The 16,496-nt window shown below is 36.5% G+C and overlaps 1 protein-coding gene across 4 annotated transcripts in view; it reads left to right on the top strand.

Annotated features, from left to right (window-relative positions):
* The window catches only part of TAF2 (TATA-box binding protein associated factor 2), a 57,379-nt gene that overhangs the window by 3,530 nt on the left and 37,353 nt on the right, over nt 1-16,496 (top strand). For 2 of the 4 annotated variants that reach the window (XM_035556340.1, XM_035556338.2), the window contains exons 4-10: nt 6,261-6,379; nt 7,653-7,794; nt 8,165-8,396; nt 9,147-9,331; nt 9,901-10,014; nt 11,342-11,441; nt 13,069-13,154. In XM_035556340.1, coding sequence (XP_035412233.1) covers nt 6,261-6,379; nt 7,653-7,794; nt 8,165-8,396; nt 9,147-9,331; nt 9,901-10,014; nt 11,342-11,441; nt 13,069-13,154 — 978 coding nt within the window. The remainder of the gene's footprint in view (nt 1-6,260; nt 6,380-7,652; nt 7,795-8,164; nt 8,397-9,146; nt 9,332-9,900; nt 10,015-11,341; nt 11,442-13,068; nt 13,155-16,496) is intronic. The other 2 variants (XM_035556339.2, XM_035556341.2) reach the window with 1 other exon arrangement.

Here is a 16,496-nt window from a genome sequence, read left to right as displayed (position 1 = left end):
AAGTGGTAGGATGCCACTAGTGGTCTCAGTGCTTTCGGAAATTGTCCTTCTGTGTTTGGATTTTTTCCCCAGCAAGAGAATATCTTTGGCCGAAACGTTTTTCTTTGATAGACTTCAGATATAAGCTTCATCTGTGGACATCTTATGTGCTCGTTTATTTAAAGAGAAAATGGTGACGTTATTGTGCCAATAACATTTGTTCATACTCTCGTAGAGAATGTTTTACAGTGGTGTAACAAAATTCATACGAGAGTTGCATGTGATAGGATTGACCTTTTTTTTTTTTTTAAAACTTCAGCACAGTTGCTTAAATCACTTAGGTTGCAGCAGTGTAATATTATGTAGACAAAAACTATTATGTTAAAAATGATGATAAAAATCAGAACAATTTTGCAGGACAAATGATCATGTGTAATGTCAGATTTGGGTGGTCCTTCCCAGTGAATATGGGATCAAAGTTCTTAAATGTTTCCCAGTATTTCCCAATTTCCTAACAAGTTTTTGTAAGCAGTGTTTCTTATGTTACTAATATCTCCAAGTAGTTTTTCGTAGCATTAGTTTATTACTTTCAAACAAACTGTAGGAATAAGGCAAATCATGCAACTGTATAAGGTTAACTACTGGATTTCTAAATTAAGATGCTTATTACTATCTGTCAGACAGTTTTTGTATACCCTGGTGTCCCCAGAGTGATTGCTCTGAGAGATCTCCTAGCCAAGAAGATGGAGAAAGCTCAGTAAGCAGCTTCAGAGGTGATACCACCTTCGTTAACTCACGTGCCTGATGAAGACAGATCTGAACTAGCTAACCTACAGTTCTGCTGCTTAGATTTGTGTGAACAGTGACATTCTCGAACCGTGTAGCTAGATCTATAAGAGGGTTGCTTGTTGCCTTAATGACTAGAGTCTTGGAGATGTTATTATCTTATTTTTCAGGTTAAGCCTGATTTTTAAATTCTGTGAAAGCTAAAGTATTAGGATATCTTTTATTCTTACGTTACTGGGGTTCAAGTGCTATTTTTTTGAAGAACTGTAAAATACCCTGAGTTGGAAGGGACCCACGAGGATCATCAAGTCCAACTTCTGGCTCTACACAGGACCACCCAGAAATCAAACCAAGTTTTATACCAAGTTACCCATCTTTGAACTTGAGCTTCTTATTTATGATGCTCTCTATTCCTGTATTCATCATGTATGTAAGAGTTTCAGGAATTCAGTTTGCTAATGTAACGTTCATTTATGTAAGACACTGATCTAGATATTGGAGTTCTGAAATGTTGTCCTGATGCTGAACCACTTGAGTCTATTAAGCAGTTCCTGTCAGTTTTGTGACTTGATTTTGGTGGTGTTGGTGCTGTTATTAAGTCAGAAATTTAAAATCCTCATCGGGTGAAGCAGGGTAGATTCTAATTGTTCTGAAGAGCTAGAAGGTAAACCTCAAAAATTTAAAATAACCTCAATCAAACGTTCATTATTTATTAACATCATAGATTAGGGTCTAAGTCCTAAAACGTTATCAATACTATAACTTGAAAATTTGAAAGAAGTTTCAGATTTTCTCACTATCTGTTATTGAAGAGCAAGGTTAAAAACATACAGTTTTCCACTTGTTTTGAGGAAATGATACGGGAAGAAACTGATAAAAATCTGATCCTTTTGTTCTTCAGTAAGAGAACATAATGGGTAAATGTGTTCACAAAGTTTATTCGTCTTTACTGAAACTTATGTTCATGTTTTCACATTTTTTTTTCTGGTTGGTTTGGTCGAATGCAGTTTGCAGAATCGTTAAAGGACTTTTAATTTAAAGCACTCCATTTGTTTTTTTTAAGTAAGGGATCGGGAGAGATACCAGTGATAAAATTCTGAATGACATGTAAGGACGAGGCATGCGAAGTGAAACACTCACATAGGGTGAGAGCAGCCTGTGCTTTTCACTGGTGCAGGTTTTTACATTGCCATAAGAACTTGCAGAAAGTCTCTGTGTTAAATAGCTCCTGTGTTATTCATAGATTTGAAAGACAGAGGTCACCAAATGTTCTTCACAAACTGCTAGGATGCCTGATTTCTTTATCTCGGAAGTCAAAGACTGCATATTTTATGAAGTATTGTGTTGAGATGTGTATTTTTTTCACTGAAATAAATGGTCACGATCTGGTATCGAGCACGGTGGTAGCTAAGTTTTGATTAAATACAGCATTGTGCTCTTAAGATCATGAACAAATTCAAGAAATCTAAAAATTCTAAAATTTGTACAGCCAAAAAGAATTTGTCAGTAGCTTTCTTCTACCCTTCATTACAAGGAACTGCTTCTAGAAACCATTGTGGTTTGGCCTTTGGATCCAATCAGTTTTTTGCTCTGCTGAGCGTCTAGAGAAAATGTCGTTTGTACCTGTGTAGACAAACTAGGTATATCAATTTCAAGCACAACACAGATTAGTCATCAGATTTTGTTTCTAATGTTCCAGGGATAGTTACTTTTTGCAGGGCTTTCTTTAGTAGTCTGTTAAACTAGTAAATGTGAAATTAAGATGTATCTTGGCGACCTGTTTATTTAAAATCAATAGATTTAAAACTTTACTCTTTCCTGTGATGTGTAGCAAATAAAAAATTAGTTTAACCGTTAAGGTTTTCTGTCCAAATATTTTCTAGTTTTTGATGATGCTTTTGGTTTGTTACATGTTGATTTCTAAAAGAAAAATATAAACTATGTAGAAAAAGTTTTTACTTTAATGGGCACGTTCTTACCTTCTTTGTCAAAGGTAAAATATTTTAAAGACCTCTTGCTCCACCAGTTAGCAACAGAATTCAATTAAAAATGAAAAATCCTGTATTTAAAGCCACTGTAATTATTTCTGTGGGAAGACTTGCTCCAGCATCTATGACTTGAGATGTTATGTTCACTGATATGAGGTGAAGGTCAAGTGAAGTGGTTAAACGTTTGTTGTTTATGTTGTACAAATTTAGGCATGCAAGAACTTTAAGAGGGTTGAGAAAGTCAAGATTAAAGAGAGCTTTATCTATGAAATACAATCAAAGCCAGCTGAAATTGTTTCTGTCTCTTGATGAAGAAATTCTCTGCTGTTTTTTTTGTGTGACATTTTTTGTCAGATCAGTTTTGTGTCTAAATCTGGAATTCAACTTTTTTCAGTTCAAGTAATACTTCTGTTTTTTATCTTCTACTGCAAAAGTTATGGACATGCTTTCTGTCACTTTACAGTTTTGGTGTGGTAGAAGGTGGAACAATTTTTTTTAATCTTTTATATTGTCACTTCTGCTGAGTAACAAAAAACTCACTAAAAAGATAATTAGAAGTTAGTAAGTTCTGTAGAAAATGTTAGAAAACTTTAATGAGTACATTAAGTATATTTTCAGCTTGGATATCATTGCTAGTTTGTCCATGGGTCCCAAAACACCATTGAGATAACACTCCCTTTTAAGTGTTGTATGTCAGTCTTCAATCTTGTAATTTCTTCTTGAGTCTTCAGGACATCACAGCTTTTTGATACTGGTATAGATGGATTAGCTTAAGAAGGTCAGTTTCTACCTGACTGAACAGAAGTTAGGTATAAAATAGGTATAAAAAAATGGCATAGTTTTTCCCTGTGTACACAAGGTGGCAGAGAATCCCGTTTAGCTCATACATTTAAGGAGTTGGAAATCTTGCAGAGACTGCTTCCAACCTGCAAACAGTGTTGGAGCATGTCTGCTTGGGTCTCTTAGGACTGTTGCTGTACCGTTAGACACCTCTGTTGCCCCCTTCTTCCCTCTTTTCCTTGTAAATTGTCACTCTCTTGACTCTGTCAATATGAGAAAACCCCAGTAAACTGTACGTTTGCACAGCATAAAGTTACGTAGCATTGCTGCCACTAGTAGGAGAGATGCTATAAAAAGTTGACGTGGAGATATTTGGAATTGATGAGTAGCTTTAAAAAAAGTCTCTACGAGATCCCTTCAGTCAGTCAACAAGCATGCACTTGGGCTGTAATTAGCAGGCTTTTGGGTCAATTCTGATAATAAAACGTGTCTCTACCAGGAAAAAACATGAATGCATATTACTTTTTCATTGTCAATCTGTGCTTACCACTAGGAAAACTTACGTTTATTTCTTGGGCTGTAACTTTTGGCTTGTGCTCTGTTTTTGTTATAATGGCCACATCCAGTTTATTGAGAATAGTTTAACCTATGAAAAGATTAATTCGTGGTAGCAAGTCTTTAATGGATTCCTTTTACAGTGAATCACCCCTTTGAACTGGAACACTTCGCAAAAATAGAAATATCGGAATAGACTGTTTCCCATTAAATGTTAAGCCCTGTGGAGTCTACCTTTTGTGTCATAAAATCATAACCTTTTCCTGTCTACGAACCCACTGATGTTTAAAGTGTAACCACAAGTTCATCACGAGACTCAAACTTGGAAAAAATTCTTACAGATGTATTAGAAAGGAGTCCCCCAGAACCAGTTTACATTGAAATGAAAAACTTTGAGACTGGAGAATCTAACAGAAATGTTACTGTTGTTTTCTGTAGCTAATTTCTTTTAATTGCTAAGATAGTTTTCAGCCATACAGTATTTTTTAAAGACCTTTTTTCCAGTGATAATTATTTGCCTTCTTAGGATACTGTTTCAAGTCAGCTTAAAGCTGCATCCCTTGGGCTGGTCCTGATGTCCCTGCCAGTCTCCCGTGCCTCAGCATAAGCACTTCTCTGAGCCCTCAGCGTATCAGATCAGGGAGCTAGACCAACCCAGAGCAGACTGCCAAAAAAGACTGTTTTTTCCCCATTTAGCACTTCCAGTCGCATCACCGCAGGGTCACGTGAGCTATAGTATCCTTAATGAGGGAGGAAGCAGGAATGAGTGGCAGAGATGGGGACACAGAGCATCAGCTTGAGTTTCAGCTGGTTTGAATTGTTCTGGAACCATAATGAAAGTTACAGCAAGTTCAACCTTGTGTTTTTAAAACTTGTTGGTGTTACACTGTATAATAATACCCTATCTTTAGGTGCATTTCAGCTATGAAAAAAGAAATCACGGCTATATATTAAAACTTGTGATTTGGGTGTTTCTGTGTTAACATGCTCCCATTTACTATGAATGTCCTATTTTCAGCAGCTTCCAAGCAAAGTAGACAAGTTTAGTGCTCCTGACATTCCCAGTCATGGTCGTGGTGCCAGGGAATGTGTGCGCTATTATTGCCAAAGATCAAGAATTGCATGAAAATATGTTCTCAATATATTTCATTACTTAGCTACGTTTTTCAGATGGGGAAGGCAGGGAATATAACTGTGGCATTTGACTTATCTAGACTTCTAGGATGATTCTGGCATAGTTAATTACCCTTCATTCTTCCAAGTAAGGTACTGTAATTTGGGTTGAACGCTGTTTTCTCTGTGGGTGGTGAACAGAGAGTGGTTAGATGAAAGAAAGTAAAATCCTGAAATGAGATCATGTCTGCTCTGCGTGGACTTCAGATTCCATGGAAGGATGGAGCCCACAGCCACAAGTTAATTCACCCCATTGTGGTGCAGCAATGCCGCAGATAGCATTATGCTTGATTGCAGCTCTACCCCCAGAGTTGCCGGTTTCTCCCGTGCTACACAGCTAAATGCTCAGGATTCTTCTGAAAGGAAAGGTGATGAGTAACTGAAGCACTTTCACCTCGGGTAGAAATCTTCAAACGTTTGAAGAACTGCGTTTACTAGAGGGTTAGAGTTAAGATAGATGTCATGCCCGTGTTTTACAGAGTTTAAAAATCCATTTTGAAAGAGTATGAAAGTTGTAGCATAAAGATGCAAAAGCGAGGTCATTACTGATCTTGATGGTGAATCTTCTGGTATCTGAATATAATAATACTGAATAATAATAAGATAGCATTCTGCTTGTATCAACTACGACAGTGGACACATCCATTTTCTTGCTCATTTCAATAGAAAACAGTTCAAAGTCACAACTGAGGTAATGGTATTACTTTGGAATGAGACATGCAGTCACTGAACAGCTAACAGTCACTTAAACAGCTGCAGCCTGACTACAGAAATTTGTGTCTGCATCCTAAATACATGAATGACTGTAACTTTTTAAAAATTGTTTCTGGGGGCTAAAAGATGCTTTTCCTTTTACCCCCTGCTCCTTTAAAAACAGAACAAAATACTTGATTAAACATGCACCATGAAATTCCGTATAGAAATCATATCGCTTTAAAAGTTGTGGGTTTTTTTGTAGCTCAGCGTGTACTTTAAGAATTAAATGGCTATTTCTGACAGGAGGAACCTCAACTATTTTTCCAATGCCTACGCTGCCGCAGTCAGTGCTGTGGACCCAGATGCTGGAAACGGCGAACTCTGCATTAAGGTTCCCTCGGAGTTGTGGAAACATGTTGATGGTAAAGTAAAGAGACCATATAGCGTAAGCTTAACTTTAAGATGCCACAGAACTGTTAGCTGTGAGTTTCCATAGGAAGATACTAGATTTAAATAAATAGAAATAGCATTACATTATTTTATGAGATGGTGATTACTGTTTTCTTTTTCCTCACACATCTTTCCAGCTGAACACTGAAAAATACCTTCATGCTTCTTGGTAGTATGGAGAAATAGTTGCAACACCCTTTACAAACAAACTGGGGTGGTCATGAGCTCAAAAGTATACATGAGGATGTGGGCATAATGGAGTAAATTAGGTGCTAAATTATAACCATTTAAAGCTGCTTACAATATACATGAGTCAACAAAGAAAATAATTTATAAGGATCTGTCTGCTTACATGTTGTTTATAAAGCTATGTTACTTTCAAGAATGGTTGTTTTAAGATCGATTCCATAGTGACAAGGAGATGACTTTATAAACTGAAATACTAGATCCCAGAACAACTGTTCTAACAAGTCACTCTCCAGTTAATTTCTTGTGTTCATTTTCTTACATGGTTTTATCTGTTTCTCCTGTTGATTTGTGGGAACATGGAGGAAAAATCAACTGTCAGGAAGCTGCATCACGCAGTGTTGTCAGTTACATCTTACTGGGAAAGACACTTGTTATTTTAGTTCTTGTTTGTTTCTGTTGTGTTACTTGCAAGCCTAGAAGGTTATATTCAACAGGTATAGTTTTTCTTTCCCAAGTTTGAATGTTAAAATATGGTGAGACTTGTTGGCTAAATTTCACCATATGCTTGAATTTCTTTTCTTGCCTATCTATTCATAGGTGAGATTTCTGTGAAACTAAACCAAAGCAAAGACACTTCAGTTACAGGAAAAGCTTTAACAGTAATAAGAGGTTTTAAGAAACTGCAAATGACAATAACACGTCTTTTAAGAATGTGCCTGTTATGTGCAGTTTTTGTAAAGAATTATTTCAGCAAGGTGCAAGTGAGATCATGGTAAGGGTGTAATAACTGTATAAAGATTCTTTACTATCCAGGAATAGGGAGATTAAGTGTAAATCCAATTGCTGTTTTTTATCAATTAATAAAAATTCTCATAAATTCAAATTCTGTAAGTTAAGCCTAAGAGGCCTCAGTTTTGTAAAGTGAACCTGTACACCCATGAGAATGGAAGTAAACACATCATCTTGAAAGACCAATAGGCTAAAACTGAATGATTATTCTGAAATAACTTTCATGTAAGTTATGTATTTACTCTAATTTCTGTCTTGGTGCTGCAGAGTTAAAAGTCCTAAAGGTGCATATAAATTTTTCTCTGGACCAGCCAAAAGGAGGTCTTCATTTTGTGGTACCTAATATGGAGGGCAGCATGGCAGAAAGAGGTGCTCATGTCTTCTCATGTGGTTATCAAAATTCTACAAGGTAAGAACACTGTCTTTGAATGCCAGACTACATTTCCTATTTAATCTCAAAGCGTAGAAAATACAATTTCCCTGAGTTCTTGTAGTGTTGAACATTCAAAAACTTAACTTGTGCTTGAAAGGAGTTCACCAGTGTGAAATAGCATCTAATGATTAGTAGTAATAAGGATTTCTAGTCATTATAGCTCAGCAGGAGGTAGTGGCAAGGAAATTTGCAATGCTCTGTAAAGTCAGTAATACATACTGCCGTGTAGTGGGAGTATGTCAGCATTCACAATGTTTAAGGATGTAGTTTGGAACCTGAGAGAAAAATCGTCTGTGCAATAGAAGCATAATTGTTAACCATTTTTCCCCCATCCTGATTTCCCTAGGTTTTGGTTTCCTTGTGTTGATTCATATTCTGAGTTGTGTACCTGGAAACTTGAGTATACCGTGGATGCTGCAATGGTGGCCGTTTCAAACGGAGATTTGGTGGAAACTGTATATACCCACGATATGAGAAAGAAGACTTTTCATTACATGCTGGCTATTCCAACTGCAGCTTCTAACATCTCCCTGGCCATAGGACCTTTTGAAATACTTGTTGATCCATACATGCATGAGGTAATTATGTTCAGAGAGGTCTCCTTTTTTTGTAAAGAGCTAGTTACTATTTTGATGTTGATACCTGTGTATATTGATCAAATATGGGTATGTCTAGATATTGTCTCTGTCTGTACAAATATATAGTAAAACTTGTCTCATAATGCCTGTATTTAAATTTTTCCAAAGTAAAGCTTTTGAATGGGTACTAATTCCACTTATGCCTGAATTCATCGGGCTGATTTAGTTGGAGTTGTTAACAACATATATCTCAAAATAGGTTTAAATCCATCCTGTTGACAGTAGATGAAAATAAATTCTACACGGTTAACTAATCTTCTCAATGAAGTTGGACACAGGGTTTGCGTTTGTACCAGATTGTTGAAGTCCAATGACTTAAATTTACAGCTGTAGTTTCAGATTGGGTAGGGATGGACCTGGGAGGTTACCAGGCATAAAGACTCCCCTTTTGAAACCATGATAGGAAAATACTCGGAAATAGTTATGCTTTATTTGATCCAAAGGCAAACATTAGATTTTTGTCATCAGTCGTGGTATTCTGTTAAATTTTACTGGTGGGAAATGCTCATTTGTGAAAGATAATAGCTGTTTAAAAAAAAAATCAGTCATCACATCAGTTATCACAGCTTGAAAATACTGTTGTCTGTTAGATTTGTGGCAGCTGTGTTTTTGCTTATTTTTCTGTTGCATAACAAACTTGATATTTATGAATATATTCATCAATCCCATACCAAATTTTTTCCTTTGTAGGTGACTCACTTTTGCTTACCACAACTACTCCCATTGCTCAAACATACCACATCATACCTTCATGAGGTATTTGAATTTTACGAGGAGATTCTTACCTGCCGCTATCCGTACTCCTGCTTCAAGACTGTTTTTATTGATGAAGCGTATGTTGAGGTAGCTGCTTATGCATCCATGAGTATTTTCAGGTTAGTATTTGAGAAAATCACACTTTCTAAATCCATGAGCTTAGAAACTCTAGGTCCAAGACTGTTGAGAAATAGCTGATGCTCCTTTTATTTTTATAGCCTGAGTTTTGGGCTCCCTCGTTTGAAAAAGCTGGGTTTTGTTGACATTACAGGCTTTTAACGCCATTTCCAATTACACATATTATAGGGAAGTTGGATTTGAATCTTAAATTGGCGGAGGTTTTCTTTCTGAACGCCATGCATGAAATATTTGAGATTGACCTAAGTGCAGATGTTCAATAATGTTTTTGTTTTCCTTCAGCTGAGGGAAGGTACCATGAACCCAAAAGAGTTTCACCAGCTCAGTTACTTTGACTCTACAGAAAAAGTTGTGTATATATATGCAAATAGCACGAGATCTGTCTAGATAAAGGTTATTAAATAAAGATGTTAATATCTCCTTGGAAAGCTAGTGAAAGAATTATTTTATTTGTTTTGGCTTTTAAAATAAGGTCTTTGTTTTGCTGTTTTGTATTTTTTTTTGATTTTGAGCTTGTGCTCATATTGTGTTACTCTCTTTTTATGTCCAGCACAAATCTCTTGCACAGCGCAATGATTATAGATGAAACTCCACTGACGAGGAGGTGCTTAGCACAGGCCCTGGCCCAGCAGTTTTTCGGATGTTTTATATCCAGAATGTCCTGGTAAGTACTTTACGTTTGTACTCTCTAGAAAATGGGGGAAAATTAGGAAACTGAAACTTTAATGTGCATTTTGTATTTTAGCAGAAGAATAAGTGAAAAACTAGCTGTAGAAGAAAAGGAAGAGTAATAAAACCAGCTCAATAAATGAAAATCCAAGAGGATGAGGGGTTTTTGTTTTTATTTTTATTTGAAAGAGGAATATGAGATATAGGTTCAAAAGACTGTAGTGGTTGAACATGTCTTCTCTCAGAGGTTATTGTTACTGACTGTCATAGTGTGCTATGCCACCTGTAAATTTATAGAGGAGACTCTTGTATCATCAGTGAATTTCTGTCAGATACTTTGGATGAAGAAATGTAACCTGCACAGGAAGTACTTGTTGAGCAGAGAAGTAATAAATAATGGAGAAGTACAGGAGAGGGGAATACAGGAAGTAGTGCCAAAGGGACAAATTCACTGGGTTGGTAAACTCCCTGTAACTCCATCCCTCAGAAGATCACCCACAGTTGTCTCATGTAATTCTGATCAGTATTTATTTTGAAGTCTTTTGCATACACTTTATATTTCAGGCACAAGGGACTTACTACTTTTTTGTGGCAAAAGTGTATGTTCCAGAATATTCTTGGCTTTTTAAAAATAAAAAATAAAGTTAATTGATACTTACACTAGTAGAATTTCTCTTTCTCTGATGCTTATTACCAGTCTGTAACCATGGTCAAGACGGTTTTGTCTCTTGACTCCCTTTTGTGTTCTTCTGTTTACCTTCCTCATCATTATGGATGTTCATATACCTCATCAGATGACCTACCTGTCATTTTTATGCTTCAGATTCTAGCTCATGTTCATGGTCTGGTTTTTCCCCGTGTTTTTCTCTCTTTTAAAGAAGTATCTAAAGAGGTAATTAAATGAGTGTCCACCAGATTGTGAGATATGTACTTTGTCCACTTGCTCTCCAAATGTTCTCCGTTGCATTGATATGGTTATCAAGAAATAAAGATAATCATGCTAATCATGTAGATTAACAGTTGTTTTAACTTTCGTTATCTATCCACTCCTACCGTGTTTCTATTTCAGTTGAAATAGTTTGCTTTTATGTTTTAATCTGAGCTTCTGTGGTACAAGTTCAGTTTTCACTGGCTTTTCAGTTTTATCGGTCCCACCTAGGTGCCAAGTTACGTAAATGGGTTCACAGCTCATCAGACCTCTGTTGACTTAGAGAAGTTATATAACTTGCTGAAACTTGTGGCTTTTTTGAGCTGGTCAAAAATACCATCCCTTACAAAATACCTTCTGAAGTGCCGTAATTCATGCTGCTTTCTTATTATAGGTCAGATGAATGGGTGCTGAAGGGAATCTCTGGTTATATTTATGGCCTTTGGATGAAAAAAACCTTTGGCGTTAATGAATATCGCCACTGGATTAAACAGGTAATAACAGTAACATTTTCTATACATTTCAGACATTTCAAATCAAAGATGGAGTATGAAAACAGAACATAACATAGTTTTGCGTTACAATCTAAAGATACTGTAACAAAACAGGGCTAAAATATTTTTACTACTTGCTGCAAGGAGAAACACCAAACATATTAGCCAAAATATGTTTCCATGACTGGCTTACCAATAATAATTTTCATTGTTTCTCTCTGCAGTTAGTTTTCCTATTTTTCTTTTGATTTTTGTTAAAAGACAGAAAAGGCCAAAAGAAAAAGAGTACATTTTTTAGCACTCACAGCGGAATATGGGATTCATGAAGAGGTCTGTTTGGTGAATTAATGTTGCTATACTGTGATGGCCTTTCCTATACCTCAGAACAGCTCTGATGTTAGAGTGGATCAGTAGTGGGTCAGGTATCTTTTTAGCCTCATTTAAGTCCTAGCTTTATAATAGGCTTTTGATGTCCGTGGTGACAGTTCCTTATTTCTATTAAGATTTTTGTTTTCCATTGAGAGTCACCTATCTTGAAAAAGAAAGTTCTGCCTATAGCTTACATTTCTAAATGTAAAGCAGTGAGACGGGGACTTATTAGCCATAATGGCAGCGAGTCCTCGTTCTTTGTCAGTGACATTCATTCGTAGAAAGATCTTCCTCTTCTTTCTCTTGTCACATTTTCTTACTGTCCTTCTTTTCCAAATCGGAGTCCTAACCCCATGGGGCTTCATTTACCTACCTTACTCACACAGGGACCCAGTATGCTATCCTTATCTAAGATGTTTATCTCAGTCCTGTGTTGTGTGTGCTATAGAGAACAACAAAACTGGATGTCTTAGAGTCCAGTGCTGCATTCAGGGATGTTTCTGAGTATTAATTGCTCATGTTCTTTCCCTGTGGGTTAAGTGCTTCCACATAGAACTGAGAGGTGCTGCTTTCACAGCCTCCCATCCCGCTTTGAACATAATATTTCATATGAAAGGGTGCCAGTTGATACAAATCAATACATACAAAAATGTCAACACTTGGGAGCTCTTTGTCCAACATCGGGTTGCAGTCAGACAACAATTTACTCTCCCTGTGCTAAAACCGACCCGATTCGATCCAAAAGCCATGCTGACTGTTGGATGATAGTGAGCCCACGCAAACATCCTGCCTTGAAGTGTGCTTGTTAACATGGGCACAGCAGCACACAAATTCAGACACAGAGCCTGCTTCTGTCTGCATTGGACATAGTTCAGGGTGAGGTGAGCTTTTATACTTCGCAGTCTACTGCGTTGGTATAGCCAGTATTACTTTGCACTGCAAGTAAATGGTGAACACTTAACTTCCATTGGTCAGAGGAAACTTCCTCAGTGAGCAGTAATATTCTTTAGGTATGTTATAGGTAAATACCGTTGTGTGTTGACCCCCTATCCAGACCCAGAACAAGTATTAATTGCTAATTTCTACTATTTTATTATTGCTTGCCATGCTGAGGAAGGTCTCTGATTTTAAAATACTAGTTTGCGTTTGTAAAAAATGTTTCTTTATGAGGTATGGCTTGAACAATGATGTTAAAAGTTTTCAACTAATTTCTGTACTTTCCAAAATTATTCTCACTTATGTATGTTGTACTTTTTAGGAGTTAGATCAAATAGTGGCGTACGAACTGAAGACTGGTGGAGTTCTGCTGCATCCAATATTCGGAGTAGGAAAAGAGAAAGACAAGTATGTTTATTTAAGCAGCAAGTCATTACAGGGTATGTTTTTATGGGGCCGTTAATATATGCCTTGGGTGTGTTGTGCGGCATAAGGCCAAAGGCTGAAGAACTGCAGCTGCCCAAGGCATCTATTACCAGTCTCATAAAGTACATCTTGAGTATATTGGGTCACTGTTGTTTTATTTTTCTTTCACTTTAAATCCTGAAGGGAATAAAGTACAATGAATGTTTTTAATACTGTTATGAAACTACTTTTTAGTAAGAGGATGAGAGTGAAGATGGAGCCAGAATTTTGGCCTGAGCTATTTATAGAGTGGTTAGTAATCTTTAGGCTTTTTAAGGTATTATCAGTTTTCTTTTTCTTTGCTGTTTTTGTGTCCACTGTCAGTTACTACCTTGCAATCTTGCACGAAAATTGTCTTATCAATTGGGGGGAAAAAAGTATTAGATCAGTTGTCTATGAAGCACCACTGATAACTGTGAACTGGCTGAGCTGGTATTTTCATTAGTAACTGTAGCTTCAGTAGTGCTAGCTTAGGAATTTTCTCCTTGCCTGTTTTGTGGTACTCCTGTACTACCCACTCAGTAGCGTTGGTCAAAATTGGAAATTTTGGAGATTGAAAAGCACTACCAGAAGCCAGATCAGTAAGCTGGTCCAGGTGTCAGTGACACATTTTTGTCATGTTTTCCTTATCTTGGATAAATTAATCTAGTTGTGACACAGCCTTACAAACAGGTGCTCTTTGGAAACCCATGAGCAGCACATGCAAAACAGGTTGAGAATGTGCAGATGGAGTGGCAGAATATATCAGCTTAAGTTCTTACTGCAGCAGAAGCCCCCCTGTTATGAAAATCTGACCTAAATTGTCTGCAGCAGTGGTTCTCTTACTTTTGAGTACAAATCCTGTTGTTTGTTTTTTTTTCTCAATTCAAAATGAAAACTCTGCATTTAAGATTGAACCAAGTATACAGATAACCCACTTAAATATGAGTAATGATCTGGTTTAGGGAGAAGAATAAAGAAGAAAATGTTTTTTCAAATCAGGAATAGGAGACATTGGCCAGTTTCCCAGCCAGGTGAATCCTCAACAACTGCTCGTGATGGATTTTGATTTAGTTCGCTGTCCTTTTTCAAAGCGGTGAAGCAGACAAGTACCTAGGTGGTCTTGTTGCATATACCTCTGAAAAGCAAGTCACAGCTAATAGCATCAATTTTAGGTATCACATTGGTCATGACGTCCTTTTTTTCTTTCTTTCTCTTAAGGAAAATATTGGGTAATGAGTTAGGTCTTGGCAGTCTTTTTAATTGGCAGCGTTACAATTTGGCAGCGTATTCCCTCACAGAGAAACTAAATCTAGACTAATAGGATCAGAATAAACTATGGAAAAAGGCTACATTAATATAAATGCACTATAAGAAAAGTTACTTTGTAAGTGTTAATTTTAGTATTTAATTGTATTTAAACTAGAACTGGAGCCAAATAATGGACCGATTCCTGTTTAATCCCCTTAAATGTATGTTTCCTCTGTGTGATGTATCATTGTTAGACATTGTCTTCCCATGTGTATTTTGCTGCTTCTCTCTATTATAGCTTGATAATCGTAACATCACTTAAATATAAATTACAACTTGCTGTTTCTTATAGATTGCAAAGTTTCCTTGTACATAAATTAAGTATGTGTTCCTGACTCTGGGGAATGGTTCGTATTCTGGGAGGATATTTTCATAATGGTGATGTTTAGAGCATTTTTCTTCAACATATATTTTGCATTTCTTCATTCTGGTTGTTATGATAAGGTTTCCTGCCAAGCGTATTTGCATTAAAGCAGTCCCAATTCATAATAATATGAAGAAAAATTAGGTTGGATAATAATCTAATTTTCACCTGAATTAAAATATGGAAAGAAATCATTGGAAAAAAGTAACTTTTCAGATGAATTAATTTGTGTACAGAACAGCTATCACAAACTCTTTGTTTATATATGTACTGCAATACAAACACTGCTCTAGAATTTTGATTTTTTGAGAGAAAATCCCGGAGCCTGGGAAAATGAAGGAACGGAAATTGCAGGTTAACTGCTGTGTGGGTTGAAGCTTCAAAGTGAAGTGTTGTGCTTGTTACCTCTTCATTTTGTGTTCTTGCATTTTTGGTTTTCTTCAGTCTTTGATTGTGGTGGTACCACCCTGCTGTAAAAAAATTAAAAGCCTCAAGAAGTGTATGTGGATGTATTTCAAGTGGAAGAAGCAGATTGACAGGTTTGCACTGAATGACTGGATTGTGCTCAAGAGCATGAGGGTTATAAATTTCCATGGAAGAGCTACTAGCTTGCTTTTCACTTTGACAAAGGTCCTAGGCCCATATTGCTAATTTGAATTCTTACTTCTTGCCAATCCAGTAACAGCTTTAAAAGTCTAACAGTTAAAGAAAAATACAATGGGAAGAAATGTATTAAAACTGAATGAACTACAAAACGCAACTCTCAAATGCAATCAACCTGGTTTCGTTTGATTTGCAGTTAAATAATGTAACCAGTGCCGAAATCAATCAACGCTTAGTGAATTTAAGAAGGCCAAGAATGTGGGTCCTGGCTTGGTTATAATTTTTAAGAAAAGAATTTTACCAAAGTCAATCAAGTGTATAATTTGAAGCTGGATAAATAGTTTTATACTGAGACCAAATTATTATATAATGTCTGAGCCACAACCTCAGTTCCATTCTTGCATTTCAATTTCATGGCCGCTAACCCTTGCTTACCCTAGAACACAGAAATGTCCAAAATAACAGGACAATTTTGATAAGGGAGACTTCAATAATTGCTAACCAACAAGAAACAGCAAGTAGTAACGTTAAGTATGTTCTTATTCATATAGTCAGTACACCTGAAAAGGGTATTGCTTAAATTTAGAAAATCTTTTCTTTTTGTATCATAAGATGTTTATACAGATGTTCACGAGTAAAGTTAAGGGAATCTCCCAGTCTATAAAAGAATAGGAAAAGAATGCTGAGGTGTTATGGCTATCTTGGGCCTTGTTGTCTTCTGAAATCTTAAGAATTGCAGACAAGAAACCAAGTACTGGTCTTTTTTGTTGTTAGAAAGCTTCCTAATGCCATACGCCTTCCAAGTGCATGGAAAGGCTAGTCAAAAATATTTCTTAATAGGTCTATGAAGTTTCTGGAAGATACGTCTCTTTCTGAGATAGCTGGCATGAAAGATCAGGATTATACCTCTTGTCTTTGATAGTCACAATTCATGAATTATTTCATTCTGTCTTGCAATGTCTTCTAAAGTCTTTGGACAAATCTCTTGCCTCGCCCATCTTGAAATAGTTCAGTTAGGTTATCTATAA

Source organism: Cygnus atratus, chromosome 2, assembly GCF_013377495.2.
Source record: "Cygnus atratus isolate AKBS03 ecotype Queensland, Australia chromosome 2, CAtr_DNAZoo_HiC_assembly, whole genome shotgun sequence".
Taxonomy (NCBI): Eukaryota; Metazoa; Chordata; class Aves; order Anseriformes; family Anatidae; genus Cygnus; species Cygnus atratus.
The sequence above is the reverse complement of the archived record's forward strand: the minus strand, read 5'-3'. Positions and strand labels throughout refer to the sequence as shown.